The sequence below is a fragment of the Pan paniscus genome, chromosome 6 (assembly GCF_029289425.2).
Source record: "Pan paniscus chromosome 6, NHGRI_mPanPan1-v2.0_pri, whole genome shotgun sequence".
In the NCBI taxonomy this organism is placed as follows: Eukaryota; Metazoa; Chordata; class Mammalia; order Primates; family Hominidae; genus Pan; species Pan paniscus.
Window position 1 is genome coordinate 108,504,177 of NC_073255.2, and position 18,006 is coordinate 108,522,182.

At 38.8% G+C, this 18,006-nt stretch overlaps 1 protein-coding gene and 1 non-coding gene across 5 annotated transcripts in view; one reads left to right on the forward strand and one right to left on the reverse strand.

Annotated features, from left to right (window-relative positions):
* Nucleotides 1–18,006, forward strand: part of CDK14 (cyclin dependent kinase 14) — a 639,321-nt gene that overhangs the window by 39,237 nt on the left and 582,078 nt on the right. For 2 of the 4 annotated variants that reach the window (XM_063606295.1, XM_034964409.3), the window contains exons 2-3: nt 900–931; nt 5,186–5,231. In XM_063606295.1, the coding sequence (XP_063462365.1) occupies nt 912–931; nt 5,186–5,231 (66 nt within the window). In that variant the 5' untranslated portion in view covers nt 900–911. The remainder of the gene's footprint in view (nt 1–899; nt 932–5,185; nt 5,232–18,006) is intronic. The other 2 variants (XM_055114664.3, XM_003809752.7) reach the window with 1 other exon arrangement.
* LOC112440606 (small nucleolar RNA U13) lies at nt 3,673–3,777 on the reverse strand. Its single transcript, XR_003028630.1, has one exon. It is a non-coding gene; the product is annotated as a small nucleolar RNA U13 (small nucleolar RNA).

Genomic DNA, 18,006 nt, shown 5'->3' on the forward strand with positions numbered 1-18,006 from the left:
ATGGTGGTCCTGCAAGATTACAATACTGTATTTTTACTGTACATTTTTCTATGTTTAGATACACAAATACTTGCCATTGTGTTACAGTTGCCTATAGTATTTGGTACAGTAACATGCTGTGTAGGTTTGTAGCCTAGGAGTAATAGGCTATACCATATAGCCTAGGCGTGTAGTAGGTGACACCATCTAGGTTTGTATAAGTACACTCTGTGCATTTGCACAATGAAATTGCCTAAGGGTGCATTTCTGAGAATGTATCCCAGTTGTTAAGTGACACATGTCTGGATTTAAAGTAAATTTGAAGTATTTTCTGGTTCCTATAAAATATTCTGAATGTATTGTTTTCTTTTGAAATACTTTGTTATAAAATTTATCATGTCGAAATGTTTAAATTATGTCTCTTACTCTGCAATGCTTATTTTAGCAGGCTTAGTCTTTCATCATCAACACACTTACACTTCACTTAGTATGAAAATGTCATTCAGGGCTCTGTGCAAAGAAGGCGTCATCCTAACAATTGGTGATATCTTCTCAAAACCCAGGAGTTTAAGGGGAAATTTCTTTAAGATTACTTCGTGATTCTTTTATGCTTTCATTGAAACATGTTCAAACTAAAGAAGAGATAGGGAACAGTTATGTGTGCTTCTTTCTAATATCTGGGAGGATAGTTCTATTTGCATATTTATAAAAAATATTTCAAAAGATGCATGCTGTGCAATTCTCTTTCATTTGCAGTTGTCGTATTTGTATCATAACATTGTTATTCAGGTTGGGGTACAATTTACTTTCTGAAATGAAAACACCATACTGCCTTGTTTTTTTTTTCTGTTTTCTATAACTTAGATAGTCTCTTTGGAATTTTTCACAATAACTGTTTCCTTTTCCTTCTTATTTTATAGCTTTGAAGAAAGATGACACCACCTTTGATGAGGTAGGTTAAATTTGTTTATCTAATGTTAGATGTATTTAATGACTACCAGGTAAAGTCAGTAGCTGCCAACTTTGTACTTAGAAATAAAAAAAGTGCCTTTAAAATGCGAGATGACATCTGTTTATTTCATTGCATTATTATATTTTCAAATTTTAAATAATTGTTCAAATGAGTTTTGGTAGCAAGTAACAGAAATATGTCTTTTTCAATTAATAAATGAACTAATTAGAAGACACATGCAGGCCTTTGTGTTGTTGCCTTCTTGCTAGTGGTAGTGCTTGAGACACGCAGAGTGATGTACGTGCTTAAGGCAAGTCTGGAGCTGTTGGTAAGTTGGGCACCATGGCTCATTGCAGACCTCAGCTGAATCAGGGTGTGATGTGTTGTCAATGCCACATATTGTCTGTCAGTCTCCCAAAGGAGGAGCTGACTTTTCCTGTTCTAGTTTTCCTATTCTTTGTATATCAGATCCATCTTGATCTACTTGCCACAAAGTAGTGTAAAATACTGTTCAAGTAAGGCAGAGAGTTCATATGTAATTAATAGCATCCTGAATGTGATTTTAAAATTGCAGTCATTCCTGAATTTTTGTAGTATAAGTAGGAATCACCAGAGAAATAGTGAATGTTTACAAAATGTTTTCACAGTGCCAAAGAGTGAAATGTTTCATTGTAACCATCCTGAGCCACACTCATTGATCTGTGTTGTAAACTGGGCCACATGTGTATATAGATTGTGTTTTTATATAGGAACATGGGTGTTATCTATACAGTGTGCTTACCCTAAAGCCTGATGAAAGCATGAATCAGTTTGGTTTGGTGGTTTGGTTTGTTTTAATAGTTACATATTCCATGAAATATGCTACCTGTCTTCCCTCTGCTGCAGTGCTTCAGTGAGGAAAGGGCATTTGTGCTCATGGAAAGTCCCCTTGGCCATGTGGCTGGCCGTGGTGCATGGCAGGTCTGCTCAGGGAGAACCTGCTCCAGGCTGGGATTTCTGGATGGGGCCACCGTCATTTGGCTGTCACGGTCTGCTGCTTCATCTGCTGCACCTGTTCTCTTTTTCCTGGGCTGAGCTTTACAAAGCTGTGTGTCCCTGGACTCCAAAGCAACTTTCCCTGCCAGCATTCCTGTGACATCCTCTAAAAAACTTAATTCTTCTAGGCTTGAAGCAATAGAGGAGTCTTTTCTTCTTCCTTCATAGTGGGCAATAATGGAGTTTTCCTCTAAACATGTATTTCTGGAATTTCGGTAGTGTTGTTATTGAGATATTTTTCAGGAGAGTGTTTTCTTTCTTTTCAGGAGCAATCAATATGAGAATATTTGGTACCATTTTTCTCTTTGTAAAGAAAGTTTCCCCTCTAATTATGTAGATAATTTAAGCTTACATAAAAAGAGAGAAATAAGGAAAAGGAGAAAAAAAATCTCATAAATCCTGGTACCCCGATACAACAACTGTTGAATGTTCTTGCTTCTTTCTCCGTGTTTAAAAAAAGCAGCCCATTATTATATCCCGCTTTTTTCTTTGATATGATAACATTATGTTTTCCCATGTTTTTACAAACTCTTCCTAATCATCATTAGGCATTTCGAAAACCTTTTTTCTTGCTTAAACACTATTGTTAGTGATTAGCTTTAAAAAACACCTGAGGCTGGAGCCCAGCTGAAGGTTAAAGATGTGTCAAACCTGTAACTACTCCCTCTCTCTGTTATTCTGAAACCTCTGTATAGTCAAAGGTCTGGAGTTTGTAATTTGGGTCAAAATCATCCTTAGCTTTTGCAAAGTGGCTTCCTTCCTCTGCCACAAGAGATTGGAAACTATCACAAATCAGTAAATCACAGAATGCTCTACTTGGAAGATCCATTGGAAATAATAATTTTCTCACTCCATCATTACACAGATGAAGAAATTGAGATCCAGAAGGGGCAAGTCATTTCCAGCTAATGAAGGAAAGACTCAAGGCCAGAAAATCTTGGGAGATAGTAGTAATGAAGGCATGCTGGGGTATAATCCCCAATTCAACTACCCTCTGTTTGGGCATTTGACTTATTAATTTCATATCCTTTGTAAAATAGAGATAATAATAGTATCTTTCCTTTAAGGGTTGAGATAATTAAATAAGGTAATGCATATAAAGGTTTCAGAATAATGGCTCACAAAAAGTGAATAGCTCATAATTGGTATTATCATCTTCATTGCCTTCATCATCACCATCATCATCATCATTGATGCTTTCACTTTGACATCCACCTTCTGTAGTTGGAAGGGCTATAGAGTAGATAGAAGGATTAAAAATGAAGAATTACAGCTATGAGGAGAGTTAATTTCAGATATTCCTCTAACATTTCACCTAAAGCTTCATGTGATGACTTGCATATTAAAACTGAGAAAATATTATCTAAAACCCACCATTGTTTAGATTCCGTATGGGGGTGATTGGATTCACTTTTTAATCCCTGAGTGTGTTGCACGTAGTTAACTTTCAGTACGTATCTATTGAATGTGAGTAAATATCTATTGTAAAGGAGTAGAGAGAGTGATGAATTAGGTGTTAGGCAATGTGGATTCTCATCTGCCACTTTCTAGTTATTTGGGCAGGTCGTTTAACTTACCCCGGCCATGACATTCTCATTTGTAAAATCAGTTGAACTATGATCTTCAAGTTGCCTCTTAGCTCTAAATGTAGGATTCTAAATAATGTAACAACCAACATAAGATTACAATTTTTTTTCATGTTTTTATGTCAGACAGGTAATGTACTGACCTTGTAGTAAGGTTTGAGGGAGGCACATCTTACACATGAGGTGAAACCCCAATCATCAGGCTTATGAACTATACAAAAGGATCAAAATGACAATTTTATCACATCAGAAAAGAGCACTAAAACTCTGCTTATGTTCATAGTCACTGAGTTCTTCTGTGATCATTTTCAGATTATAATAGTAGAAATTTTTTTGAACGCTTGTTTTTTACCTTCTCTCTCCTGGAGCTGGGGAACTCTACAGTCCATTGGAATCAATTCAGATTTTAGTCTTAAAACTTTGAGGGTTGGGTCAGCTTCTTAGGTATGCAATAAGGTGTGGCAACTCTCCTTAGTATTTATGAGCTGGAGGGCTCCTTATTTCAAGGAGTGGCCTCTTCCAGAGAGTGCCTGAGCTGGAGTTTGGTAACAACTCCCTGATTCATGTAGAGGATGCCTCTAGAGTATGTGTCAAATGTTTGACCTTGAACACAGGAGAAAAAGAAATACAGACTTATTTAATCATAGACTGAAATGCCATGATTTCAGTCTAATCTGCTAATTTTCAAAACCAGACTGGAATTATATTCAGGAACTATGCTTGTTGTAAACTGGGCTGTGTTTGTGAGCACACGTGTGTGTTTGTGTGTGTGTTTAATTGAACAGTTTAGAAGTTAAGTATTGAGGGCTTCAGGTATTTACAATAAGCAAACAATAGGAATTTTGCTGAAGGCGGTCATAGTTGGAGAGGGGACATTCTATGAATGATCATTTTGCTTTTCATTCATTGTGTATTTGGTCCCTGACTACAATGTTAGCCATTTAATGTTCTGTGGTCTAAATCTACACATTTTACTTGGATGGACTAATCATTTCTAAAATATCCCAAGTAAAATTTTATTAGTTTCAGTCCTTTTCCCCTCCCAACTTCTTGATGTTTGGAAGGGTTTGACATAGTACTTGGCCACAGCGAAGGGGCTACATAATTATTGGAGAAACACATGGTTAAGCTAGATTGAAGGTGAAAGAAGATTGGTATTTTGTGTCATAGTTTTTAGTGGACATAATGTTTCTGGTGACATTGTGATGAGAGTTTTGGGTAAAGCATCAACTTCATACCTGTGAAATGACTGCAGAAATTTCCAAATGTCTTTTTACCCTTTTGTTCCCAATAAATGACCAGACCATGTCCTTAAGTGGCCCCATTTTTCCTGGAATAATGAACAATAACTACACTATGATTTCTGGTGAATTTTTGAATTTTATTTTTGATTTAATGATTTATTTTAGAATATTAATGATGCCTAATATATGAAAGGTCAGAAAATACAGATAATGTCCACCAATGTAAAATTACCACGCGTAAAACCTTTTGACTTTGGAGACAAAAGCTCTAATTAAGTGTATGTGGAAATAGTTGGAAATGGTGATAGCTACAGCAATTCATGAATTGTTCTCATGGGTAAATTAAAAGGTTAACTCATGCAGTTCTGCTTTATCCCTCTGTTTTTTAGCTTTGATGATTGCCAGAACAAAGTGTTGGCTCTGCCTGCCTCTTTGGTGAGAAATACAAAATTTTTACCAATTAGAATAAGCCTTTGAAATGCAAAGAATTTCATATGTTTATGGCATATAATCCAGATAATTAAGCACTTAGTTTGTTTCTTAAAAATGGGTGACCGTGTATGAGTTTTCTAATTCTTCTCTGCTTTGGTCAGTTATTTTATGTTTGTGAAGTAGAAGGCTGCCAGCACTTATTTTGTCATTTTCCAGCTATTTTATTTTTTCAAATCCTAGGAAAATGTATACAAAGCATATAAAATTAAAAAAAATTCTACATCTGGTCTGTGAGTGCCCCAAGCACATTTTTATAGGTTAACTTGCTTACTTTACATTTAATATAACAATTCTGTTAGGTGGAGACTGTGCACAATGATACTGGCTTCTAGTCCATGTCCCTCTTTGTTATTTTATATAAAGATATAATACCAGAGATAATAAAGGTGACAGTTATTATTATTATTTTTTTGAGACTTGGTGTCCCTTGGTCATCCAGTTTGGAGTACAGTGGTGCCATCGTGGCTCAATGCAGCCTCCACCTCCAAGGCCCAACCTATCCTCCCACCTCAGCCTTCTAAGTAGCTGGGACCACAGGCATACACCACCACCTGGCTAATTTTTGTATTTTTTGTAGAGATGGAGTCTCACCATATTGTTCATGCTGGTCTCGAACTCCTGGTCTCAGGTAATCCTCCCATCTCAGCCTCCTAAAGTGTTGGGATTACAGGTGTGAGCCATCACATACAGCCATGCAGTGATTTTTATGAGAACCAGAATCTAGGGATGATATGGTTTGGATCGTGTCCCTGCCGAATCTCGTGTTGGAAGGGGGGCCTGGTGGGAGGTGATTGGATTGTGGTGGTGGATCCTTCTTGAATGATTTAGAACCATCCCCTTGGTGCTGCTCTGGTGATAGTGAGGGAATTCTTGTGAGAGCTGGTTGTTTAAAAGTGTGTAGCACCTCCCCCTTCGCTGTCTTGCTCTTAGCTTCTGCCATGTAAGAAGCTGGCTCTCCCTTTGCCTACTGCCAGGATTGGAAGCTTCCTGAGGCCTCCTTGGAAGCAGAAGTCACTAGGATTCCTGTACATCCTGCATATCCGTGAGCCAATTCAGCCTCCTTTCTTTATAAATTACCTGGTCTCAGGTATTTCTTTCTAGCAATGTGAAAATGGGCTAATACAAGTGGTTAGATACAAATATGATTTGTGGATATTTCTGGTCATTCTTTTCCATTTATTGAGCATGGTGGAAGCTGGTTCAGTCTTTTCTCTACCCTAACTATCACCATTAGGGGCTGTCTCAGTGTCCATATGGATGATGTATATGCTGTCCTACAACATTCTAGCATCCCTGACTTTCTCGTCTCATACCTGCTTTACCCTTATTTGGTTTCTGCAGGAACTGCGTCTTACTGGGACTGTCCTAGATTTAAAATATTAAATCCCACTAACAATCTTTCCTGTTTAGCTTTCTCACTGCTGCTGTATTCCCTGTATCTTTTCTTTGCTGGCTTCCAGTTTCTAGATGATCCCTTCTCTGCCTGTCCCATCCCATTCTCATAGTCCATAACCCATTCTCCCCCATTAGTTCCTTCCCTGTTCACTCAGGGAACATCACTCTCTTGCTGGTATCCTCAATGGCCTTACCCCTTTGTACTTCATTTGTAATGTACGCTGCCAGCCCTTGATTTTGACCTGGCATCTTTTCCTATCTTACCTAGTGGCTGCCAAGAGCTGCTTGAGGAAATCACTCTATAAATAAATTTATCATTTCCATCCTTAGCTGGAACGTCAGGCAACTGTGGACCATCTTGCATTTGTGTCCTTGTGCCGCTGGCCTGTTTCCTGCTGAACTCTTTTCACTCCCCCTAAGCCTTCTTGCAACCCTCCTCCACCCTTTCTTCTTTTAATAGAAGGCTTTCTCTCTGTTAGTTTCCTGGGGCTGCCCTAGCAAAGTACCACAAACTGGGTGACTTAAATAACAGAATTTTTATTGTCTCACAGTTCTGGAGACCAGAAGTCTGACAAACAGTAGCAGAGTTGGTTCTTTCAGAGGACTGTTAGAGAAGGCTCCATTCCAGGCCTCTCCCCTTAGCTCTAGATGACTACCTTCTCCCTGTGTCTTTTTACATTGTTTTCCCTTAATGCATGGCTGTCTATCTAAATTTCCCCTTTTTACAAGGATACAAGTCATATTAGATTAGGGGCTCACCCTACTTCAGTATGACCTCTTAATTTAATTACATCCGTACGACCCCCTTTTCAAAATAAGATCACTTTTGGAGGTACTGGGGATTAAGACTTCGATATATGAATTTTTGGTGGACACAATTCAACCTGTAATACCCTCCAACTTCTTAGAGCCCTTAATACCGTTAGGTGTCCACTCCCTGTCAACATCCTGCCCATTCATGTACCCTCATTTGCTCCAGTCTTACCTCCTTTTTTCCCATTGATCTCAGAGGGGGTTTTGTCCTTTGTTTTGTTCCAGGCCAGTTCCTCCTCCAGTCTTCTCAATTCCTTTCCCTCTTTTCTACTCCAGAAGCTTACATAATTGATTCTTTCCTTTCTTTTCTATGTTTTCTGCCCTCTCCTTTTTCTAGATACTTTCACCATAGGCTCTGAACATGCTTAAGTCTTCCCCATCTCTTCCATAACTTCAGCCTTCTGTCCTCTATGATCAGTTTTCATGCTCTGGTTGAGTGGTTGGTGTACACTTGTCGTCAGTGTGGCTGACTCAGCTTTCTATTCTAACCTCCACATCCAGATGTCCAACTGCCCACTAGAAGTTTCTGCCGCTGTGTCTCACAGTCACCTTGATCTCAGCACATATCATTCATTCTTGTATTTCCCCAAGCATGCATCTTCTCTTGTTCCTCTCTCTGCTATTGGCTGTACCAGCCACATGATTTTCCAAGCTAAAAACCTGATGCTATCCTAACCTTTTCTCCAACCCCGCATCCAGGTGTTGGCTTGGTTTTTGTTCCTTGCTGTCATATCCATTCTCACAGCTGATGTGCACACTCAGCTTTGTCATCTCTTCCTGGACTTGGAGTAGTTGTATAACTGACTTCCCTGCCTACCACTTGCCTCCTGCTCCAACAGAATGATGGGTCTGAAATACAAATTTGCCGATCCCCTGCTTACTGCTTTAAAAGGTGCAGGTTTAACTCCATACTCCTAGCTTATCTTTCAAGGCCTTTCACGATCTATCTCTTTCGTACCTTTTGACTCTTATCAAACAGTTATCTTTGTGTTTTTTTTATATTTTATTTTTTTTGAGATGGAGTCTCACTCTGTCACCCAGGCTGGAGTGCAGTGGTGCAATCTCGGCTCACTGCAACCTCCACCTCCAGGGTTCAAGTGATTCTCCTGCCTCAGCCTCCCAGGTAGCTGGGATTACAGACGCCCACCACCACACCCAGCTAATTTTTGTATTTTTAGTAGAGACGGGGTTTCACCAGGTTGGCTAGGTTGGTCTCGAACTCCAGACCTTAGGTGATCCACCCGTCTTGGCCTCCCAAAGTGCTGGGATTACAGGGGTGAGCCAGCACACCCGGCTTCAAACAGTTATCTTTTATTTTCGTGACTTCATTATCATTGCAGCTGCTGCCACCTCAGTTCAGAACCTTTTCACTTTTACCTATTTTAGTTCAATAAACTCTTCATTGGTATCACTGCTCCATCTTATTCCTCCACTCAGCCTTCCCAAAACATCTTTCTTGTCATAGTACTCCCCTGTTCAAAGATTCATGCATCAAATGACGTTTGTTTTATGTCAGGCTGGATATGGTCTCAGCCTGACTCTTGATCTAGTTCAGCCTCACAGGCATTTATGGGTTGACCATCTCTCAGCATCTTACAGGGCTGGGCCTGGGTAGAGATTCAATCTCACTCTCTCTTATAGTAAGATTTTATAGGCCAGGCACGGTGGCTCATGCCTGTAATCCCAACACTATGGGAGGTCGAGGCAGGTGGATCACTTGAGGTCAGGAGTTCGAGACCAGCCTGGCCAACGTGGTGAAACCCTGTCTCTACCAAAAATATAAAAATTAGCTGGGTGTGGTGGTGGGTACCTGTAATCCCAGCTACTCAGGAGGCTGAGGCAGGAAAATCGCCTGAACCCGGGAGGCGGAGGTTGCAGTGAGCCGAGATTGTGCCACTGCACTCCAGCCCGGGTGACAGAGCGAGACTCTGTCTCAAAAAAAAAAAAAAAAAAAAAAAGATTTTATATTACTTTCTGTACTGTTTTATTTTCACTATGGTCATATCTGCCAGTCCTAGATGCTATGAACCTTCCATGCAAGAGGTCTAAAAGTTAGACTGTTCTTTAATTATGCCAGTAATCCAGGAAGTCATCATATTTCAAATTCAGCATTTAAGATAGCTGAAAAAGAACATCACTACCTCCTTAATTCTCTCATTGGAAATTTAGTTTTAATTTTCTGATGCTTAAAACTTTCTGTGCTTCAGTTTTTCCTTTTTATAAATATTTGATCATATTTACCATCTCCCTAATTATGGTAGACATAATTATCGTAATTAGGTCTAGTCCCAGACAGTGGCTCAAATGTCTGCGTAGTGCTGTAAAGATTCAGAGAGGAAGTACATGTCACAAAGTGCAAGATGTATGACATTTGGGAGAATTAGTCACTTTCAATTTGTAATTCTCAAAAGGCAGAATATTACAGAAATGGAAAACATGAGTAGTGTCCTCTTTCTGTTGTGAGCACCCTGCATCCTGGTGGCAGGCTGTATAGCCTGTAGGAAGTCTCTGCTGTAAGGGTGGTTAGTGTTCCCTCCTGGGCAGTGCTCTGATTTGCATGTTTGAATTCATTTGTTGAAAGCTGACCTTTGGGCCGGGCCTGGTGGCAATCCCAGCACCTTGGGAGGGATCACTTGAGGTCAGGAGTTTGAGACCAGCCTGGCCAACGTAGTGAAACCCTGTGTCTACTAAAAATACAAAAATTAGCCAGGCGTGGTGGCAGGTGCCCATAATCCCAGCTACTTGGGAGGCCAAGGCAGGAGAATTGCTTGAACCTGGGAGTCAGAGTTTGCAGTGAGCTGAGATCGCGCCACTGCACACCAGCCTGGGTGACAGAGCGAGACTCTGTCTCAAAAATAAAATAAAAAATAAAAAAAAGACGCTGACCTTTGACGTAGGAAGTCTTTCTGTACAGCCTAACTACTCTATTTTCTTCAACAAGTGCAAAATGGGCTCAGCTGCAGTACACTATGCCTATTTTCCTTCTGACTGGAATTTGAGTCATCAATTTAGAAATTTTTATATTGCTGGGTTGTGATTGGGATGGCTTCTCCTATTAGGAACCATAGCAATCATTGAAATCAGTGAAGCCAAGGTGGGTCAGAGTTTTCTCAGGACTGGACCATAGATTCCAGTCCTGAGTGTTTGAGACTATTTTTTATAGTCCCAAACACTTTTTTTTTTTTTTTTTTTTGAGATGGAGTTTCGCTCTTGTTGCCTAGGCTGGAGTGCAATGGTGCGATCTTGGGTCACTGCAACCTCTGCTTCCTGGGTTCAAGTGATTCTCCTGCCTCAGCCTCCCAAGTAGGTGGGATTACAGGCATGCGCCACCTGCCTGGCTAATTTTGTATTTTTAGTAGAGACAGGGTTTCACTGTGTTGGTCAGGCTGGTCTCAAACTCCTGACCTCAAGTGATCCACCCGCCTTGGCCTCCCAAAGTGCTGGGATTACAGGCATAAGCCACCGTCCCCGGCCTAGTTCCAAACACTCTTAACTCTTATTATTCTTGTCATAAAACTTATAAAAGGCATAATTACAAGATATTGGAACCAGCAGTTTGCTTTCAGTTTTGCAAGCTTAATTTCTTTAGGTCTCATCAGCGTCTTAAAGGAGCTCTTTCATCATTTTAAGGGAATAATTGAAGTAATGTTCACTTTCCCTTCTGAATCTATTTTATTTTCAGTGTGTAAAGTTCTGGTTATTTTTCCAACTTACTATTTATTTTTTAAGTTTTCCTTCTTTCTTAGTAACTTTTAGTTTTCTTAAATTTCTTTTTAAAATTAATTAAAAAAAATAATAAAAAAGATGGCATCTCATTGTATTGCCCAGACTGGTCTTGAACTCCTGGGCTCAAGCAGTCCACCAGTTTCAGCCTCTCAAAATGCTAGAATTACAGACATGAGCCACCGTACCTGGCTGTCTTTTAGTTTTATTTTATTAACTCTTTTGAAATGAACTGTTGTTTCTTTTAGGCATATGAGCCTGGGAATTTTCTTAAAATTAATTAATTAATTTATTTATTTTGCCTTGGTAAGTTTATTGTGACCTGGGTGTTCCATGAGCATCCTAAACTTAGGCTGGGGATATGGAAAATTATTTTACAGTGGTTTTAGGAAAAAGCCAGGTATTAGCAAAAAATTATAAGATTCTGAAATCATCTGCAAGTATGGCATGTCTTATAGTGCAACATTATATGATTAATTTTTTAATAATGAAATTAATAGTTTTCCTGTTTTTCAATAGCTACTCTAAATTCTATGATAATGATGAATCTTATGTGTATGAGTAAGGAATGTGTTGAAAAAAAATTTTAAGGTTTTTATGACCCATGTAGTTATAATACGATAGAAAAAAAGTTTTCAATATGCACTTTTATACCTAGATGAAAATGCATCAGGCAAGTACTTATTCGACCTTTCACTGATTAAGAATATCTTTCTCCAATCTTGCAAGTTACACTTTAAAAGACATTTGGAATTGCTTAGAGAACCCAGGGAGTCCTGGATTCTACAATTCTGTGTGCTCTTTTGTGTTTTCTCAGTCTCTGACTACCCTCATGTAAGATGTCTATAAAGTGTGGTATTTAGAATAAAACTATGATGTTTTTCAGAGTTTGGGAACTATTCTAGTCTAGCAGATCTCGAACACGTTATAACTCTGTGTTCTGATCAGCTGAAATATTGAAGTGTGTGAATACTTTTCTTTAAAAAATGAGTATATTGAAGTCAGTCTTTCAATTATGTTTTGATATTTTTTTTGAGTGGGAAAGAAGGGGGCTGAGTTGCAGTTAGAGTACCAGGAATTTGGCTTATTCCAGATTTGCCCATGGGAATGTGCCAAATATGAAATTATAACCTGTGACATATCTCTTGGATAACTTAGTTGTCTTGGAGTATTAGTTTTTCTATTTTAACGGATTTTCAAAAAAGGAGATTGCACCAGTTCTATAAAGCAGTGATGGGCTGTGGTAGAGGTGGAGGGTGAGAGTTTTCAAAGTGCTCTGTAAAGATTTTGGTGCAGGTCTCTTCACTTCCCCTATCAAAATATTCACGCACCTTGAAAATTTTGCTGCTGTAGTTAGGAAGGGTTGTTATTGGGGTTGTGTCATATCCCTCAAGTGAGTTCAGAGTTTGAGAGCCTTTCTTTTAAAATATCTGTTGCTGAATTATTAGGAGTTGAAGATGGATATTGGTACAATCGTATGCAACCTTAATTTTTTTTGGAACAGCTCTTGGTTTTAGATAATGCTTTCTGATTTTTGATTCAGAAAATATAGTCTTCTTAGTCCTAAAATTGTGTATTTATTAATATCAAATTCATAATCCAGAAATTTTAGCCAAAAGAAAAACTAAAACAGTGATACAGAAATTTCTAACAAAGAAATGGATAAGTAAGCATTATTTTATAACAGAGAAAAATGAGTGAGAATAACTTATGGTTACTTTTGATTTTAATGAAAACATTTTTTATTAAAAAATATAGGTAAAGAAGAGAGATGTTAGTTACAGTTATTCAGGGCATGAATTACAAATTCTTTTGTGTTATAGGTGCTCGTTTATTTTAAATCTTCAGCTATATAGCTCTCTTTGTATTGTCTTCAAGTGAATATGATGGAGAATGTCCTGCAGTGCCTGATTCTCTTCTCTTAAAAGGCAGACTATTTAATCTTACAAATGAGCATCCTTGGGTCATTACATATTGGGGTTCAGGTGTGCAAAAGGCTTGGTAACATATGGCTTGTCCCCAGATGCCCTAATTGAGTTCAAAACTTTCCCCAAGAGGTTTGCATTACTTTATCTAAATGATGTGTTACATGTGCAACAAAAAAGGTGTTTTAGTCATGAAAGGAAAAAAATAAATGTGTACTTGCAAGATACAATGCAAATTGTACAGTGTACATTGCACTAATTTCTATATAGTTATTAGAAGATAAAAAAGGTTAAAACCCATAAAAGTGACATTAATTGGATGACCACAGTTTTGGATGATGCACTTTGATGATCTGCAGCATTCCCTTTAGTTACCTTATTATATCATCATCATCATATATATATATATGTGTGCCTGTGTATATATACACACATTTTCCTCCATTTTGATTATTTTTTTTTCAGGCAAGATAGTTAGGCATATTAAACTCAATGGTGGACTTTTTTTTCAGCTTCAAAACCTTACCTCTTATCACAATTACATGTGTTTCATTGAATAATTTTAATATTTGCTATTAAGAAAAGTAATTATGTTCATGGCAGAACATGTATAAAATAAAAATTACTATTTTACAGTGAAACAGCCATTGTATGTAGAGTATGATCTCGGTTTTGTAAGATTATAAGTATCCTCTCCATGGGGGAAAACATCTGAAAAAAAGGAAATACAACAAATGGATAATGGGGAGATTGGGGTTTATTGAAATTGTGACTTGCTCAGAGTCCCTTAGCTAGAAGGTGGTGGTTTAATCTAGTATTCTAACCTAGTCTCTCTGCATCCAAACTAGGCTGCCTCTCAGGAGAAGGGAGAAAGGGAGAAATAACATCTAGGTACTACTACTACAGGTGCAGCATATAGTTGGGAAAACAAAGTTCTTACAAAGAAACAACTGATTTTGGTAGTAATTCTAGCAGATGAATTACTGCTAGAATTAGGCCTAAAAAAGGCCTAAAAGTGAACCTTAAAGATTCCTGCCATAGATCTATGTCATTTTTGAACTGAGTTACACACATTTTACAGAGAGGAAACTGAGACCCAGGGAGATTAAATCATTATGTTACTAAATCATGTTGCTGAAGAGAACATGGTTGATTAGTCGTTGTGAAATCAAGGGAGTTTCTTTGCTAAATTACTCTTTAGGTTTTAGATTTCAGTTTCAAGGTTACGTTAAAACTAAGCTTGTATTGCCATTTTTATCTGGATTTAGGTGGGGAGTGGGTGGATTGTTTGGTGAGATGTAAACTTGATCCTTCGGGTAGTAATTTGTTTAGTAAAAATTTCCTGCTAGACATGAGGGCTCTGTAGTCAATGAAGATTATGAAAGGTTAACTATTGGTTGAGGTACCATGGACCACCTTGTGATATACAGACTGGTTTGAGCTGGAAGGCATGATGAGAAAACTGCTGTGTTTTAACTAGCATGTTCCGAAAAAAGTGTCAGAACATCTTTCAATGGGCGTAAATTGCCTTCACTGAACAAGGCAAATGGTTAGTATTGAACAGAAAATGTCAAATAATAAATTCATTCATTTTCTTCGAATCCTGAATATATACACTTGGATTATTAGCTTGTGTGTGTGAAGCCACTCTGGCTTCATTTTTATTTCATATTATGACAGCTAAAATCTTTGTGAAGATTAAAAATATAGAAGAAACAGACAGGTTTTTAATATTTACATCTTAGAAAGATGAAGACTTTAGGTGGGTATAGGGAGAAACATTCAATACTTTGGATTCTTTTTTATTGGTAGAGTGAGTGCTAAGAAAAGGGATAGACCAATTTTTTCTCTCTCTTTCTCTCCTTTTCCTTTACGTAAACATAAAATGCTTCCAATTCACTGGATTTTCTTCTATGCTTCCAATATCATTGCATTTTCTTCTTTCCTTTTTCTTTGTTCTTTCTGAAAACACCTTGCTTTTGGTGGTTTAGTTGCCAGCCACTGGGCTCCACCTTGCCCTCAAGCCTTTCATGACCCAGGTGCTGGGTCCAGTGAATGAACTTTTGGTTGCTTTTGCCATCTTTGTACCAGACATAATACTTTTCTGATGTGCAACTGGTGCAGGCAAGGGAAGATGAAGGGGGAAGTCTCAGGCAGGAGTTAGAGATGTTTTATAATGATTGGCTGTCTTCTGCTATTAGAGCACAGAATTATGGCTCCTAAAAAAAGACTTGGCTTTTCTGATGCTCCCCACTGCATTTAATGGACTAGTTCTGCAAGTATTTACATTGTTTGATGTACGTTATCTTTCCTTTTTACCATCAGTTGAGTTGGAAAGATTTGAGGACACATACAGAAAGAGTGATTTTAGATTCTTTTCTGATACCATTTGGACTCAGAAGTAGGAGAATTTGTGCCTTATTGTGTCTTTTTCTTTTGCTTTTTGATGAGAAGGAGCAGGGAAGTAAAAATCTCAAGAGAGCAGAATCAGTTTTCCGGTCACCAAGCTCATTAAGTTAATATTTACTTTTAAAATGAATGTATTTGCCAGCCCTTCCCACTGTTTGTTTGGGAAGCGTTTAACATACATTTGAGAGCCTCTAACTAGTTTCCACCTCCATTGGGTATTTCACTTCTCAGACTGGTGGTGATGAGTGTGATGCGTGGATCCCAGTTGTAACATCTGTTTCTGTCACTTCAATATTACGTTTATCTTGAGGGTAAAGGAAGGGAAAGAAATGAAGCTAAGGCAATTTTTCCCTGTTTTTCTGTGTCTAGTGCACAATATTGATTGAATGATATTTAACATCTCTAGTGCTTTTAAGCCCATTTCAAATAACACAATTGACACATATGCAGGGGTTTAAGGAAACTGGACATTTAAATAAAAGATACAGCCTGAAAACTCAAAGATTATATTTGAAAATCTCTTTCCAGTATTCCATAAAATGATATTTACAGTTTTTTGTCTCGTGATACCTGCAACTTTCTAGATGAAAGCTGTTATTTTTCTTTAGGCCTCAGATGAGTATTTTTTCACTATTAAAAATTTTAATGAACATAAAATACTGATTATTTTAACTTCTATAAATATTTAATAACCAAGGTCTTCAGGTACATTGTATCGTAATTTCTGTTGGTTTTTTAAAGCTTGCTGTGTGAGAGAACTGACCGTTATGTTTAATTATTTGAAGGCTGTTTTGGGGAATGTAAAAATTGATACTGAAGGAAAAAAAGAACTGGGTGCGGTGGCTCACACCTGTAATCCCAGCATTTTGGGAGGACGAGGTGGGCGCATTGCTTGAGGCCAGGAGTTTGAAATCAGCCTGGCCAACATGGCAAAACCCTGTCTCTACTAAAAAATACAAAAGTTAGCTGGTGTGGTGGCCCAAGCCCGTAGTCCCAGCTACTTGGGAGGCTGAGGCAGGAGAATCGCTTGAACCCAGGAGGCAGAGGTTGTAGTGAGCCGAGATTGTGACCCTGTACTCCAGCCTGGGTGACAGAGCAAGACTCTCGAAACAACAACAACAAAAACAAATACAGAGAGATATGACTCTTTATTCATGATCTAGTTGACATCCCCTTGCTGTTACAAGTATGTATATTAAATGTTTCTGTAATACATGTCCTACAAGATGATGTATCAATGTATAGTATTTTTGTCTAGTTGGCAACCTGAGAAATATTTATGAGCTTTCAGTGGGACATCTACCACTTCAAGGATCAGCAAGGCACAGACAAGCCACAGGAATTATTAACTCAACAAATTATTAACTTATCAAATTAATTATCTAATTATTAACTCAGTTGACTGGGCTGGGTATTTTTCTTTGAGATTTCTTTTATTTTTGGTGGATCGATTGATTGGCACTGGCATGTCAGGGGCAGTGACAGTGCTGTCTCTAGCTGAAACTCTGTGCTCTCCAGACGGCGGTGAGTGATGCTTCTCCACCTGAACAACCTCAGAATCTGGGTGTGAGTGGAAAGTGCAAGAGCGCTGGAATCTCCTTCACCCATCTTCCAGCTTGTCCCCGTATCCCTATTTATAATCTGTGTGAGGCCGCCTAGTAGTCTCCTTTTCCTTATCTGTACAACAGAGGTAACCCTCTCCACCTGGCAAAGTTGTAAAAATTAATGAAATAATGCATGTAATTCCTGTAAAGGGTCTTGGCACGGAGCAGGCACCACCGTTTCATAGAGCTGGGCTGTGCCCCTCAAAGCATTGGCACATGCAGCGTGGTGCTGCACGTGACATTTGGGCCATCCTCCACATGAGTCCTCACATCTGTGGGCACAAGCTGAGGGGCACATGGAGACTCCTGGCTTTATGATGGGAACACCAGCAGTCTAATTTTAGGAACCTCCACATTTTAAAGAGGGGGAAACTGAGTCTGTAAAGTCCAAATTTAGGCTTCCTCCTTTTGTTGCCCCACTTCTGCCCATCACAGTGGCCTTGCTATGACCACGTGTTACTGGATCTGGCAGAAAAGGAATGTCCACTGGTGGGGTTTGTATGCCAGGTGGTTTTTGGTGGATGGGAGTTTGCATCCCACAAGACAGTCAGGAGCTCTGCATATGTGAGCACTACTAACTCATGTTTTAGAAGGAAACAGCGTTCACATATGTCACATCTACAGTGTGCATCTGGTCACAGGATTTCCAGAGGTCTATGATGATTACCCCAGATATAGAGGGAGGGAGAATCTCCCTGTACCTCCTCGTTTTTGGGTTGGTGCCTCGCCAGAGGTTCTTCTGATTCTTCTTGGTTCCCTTTCTTGTTTGCCTGCATTTGTACTGGCTCATGTTTATTGTCTGGCAGGGGAAGCCCCTTTGTCTCTACTCCATGTGTCTTGTGTTCATGT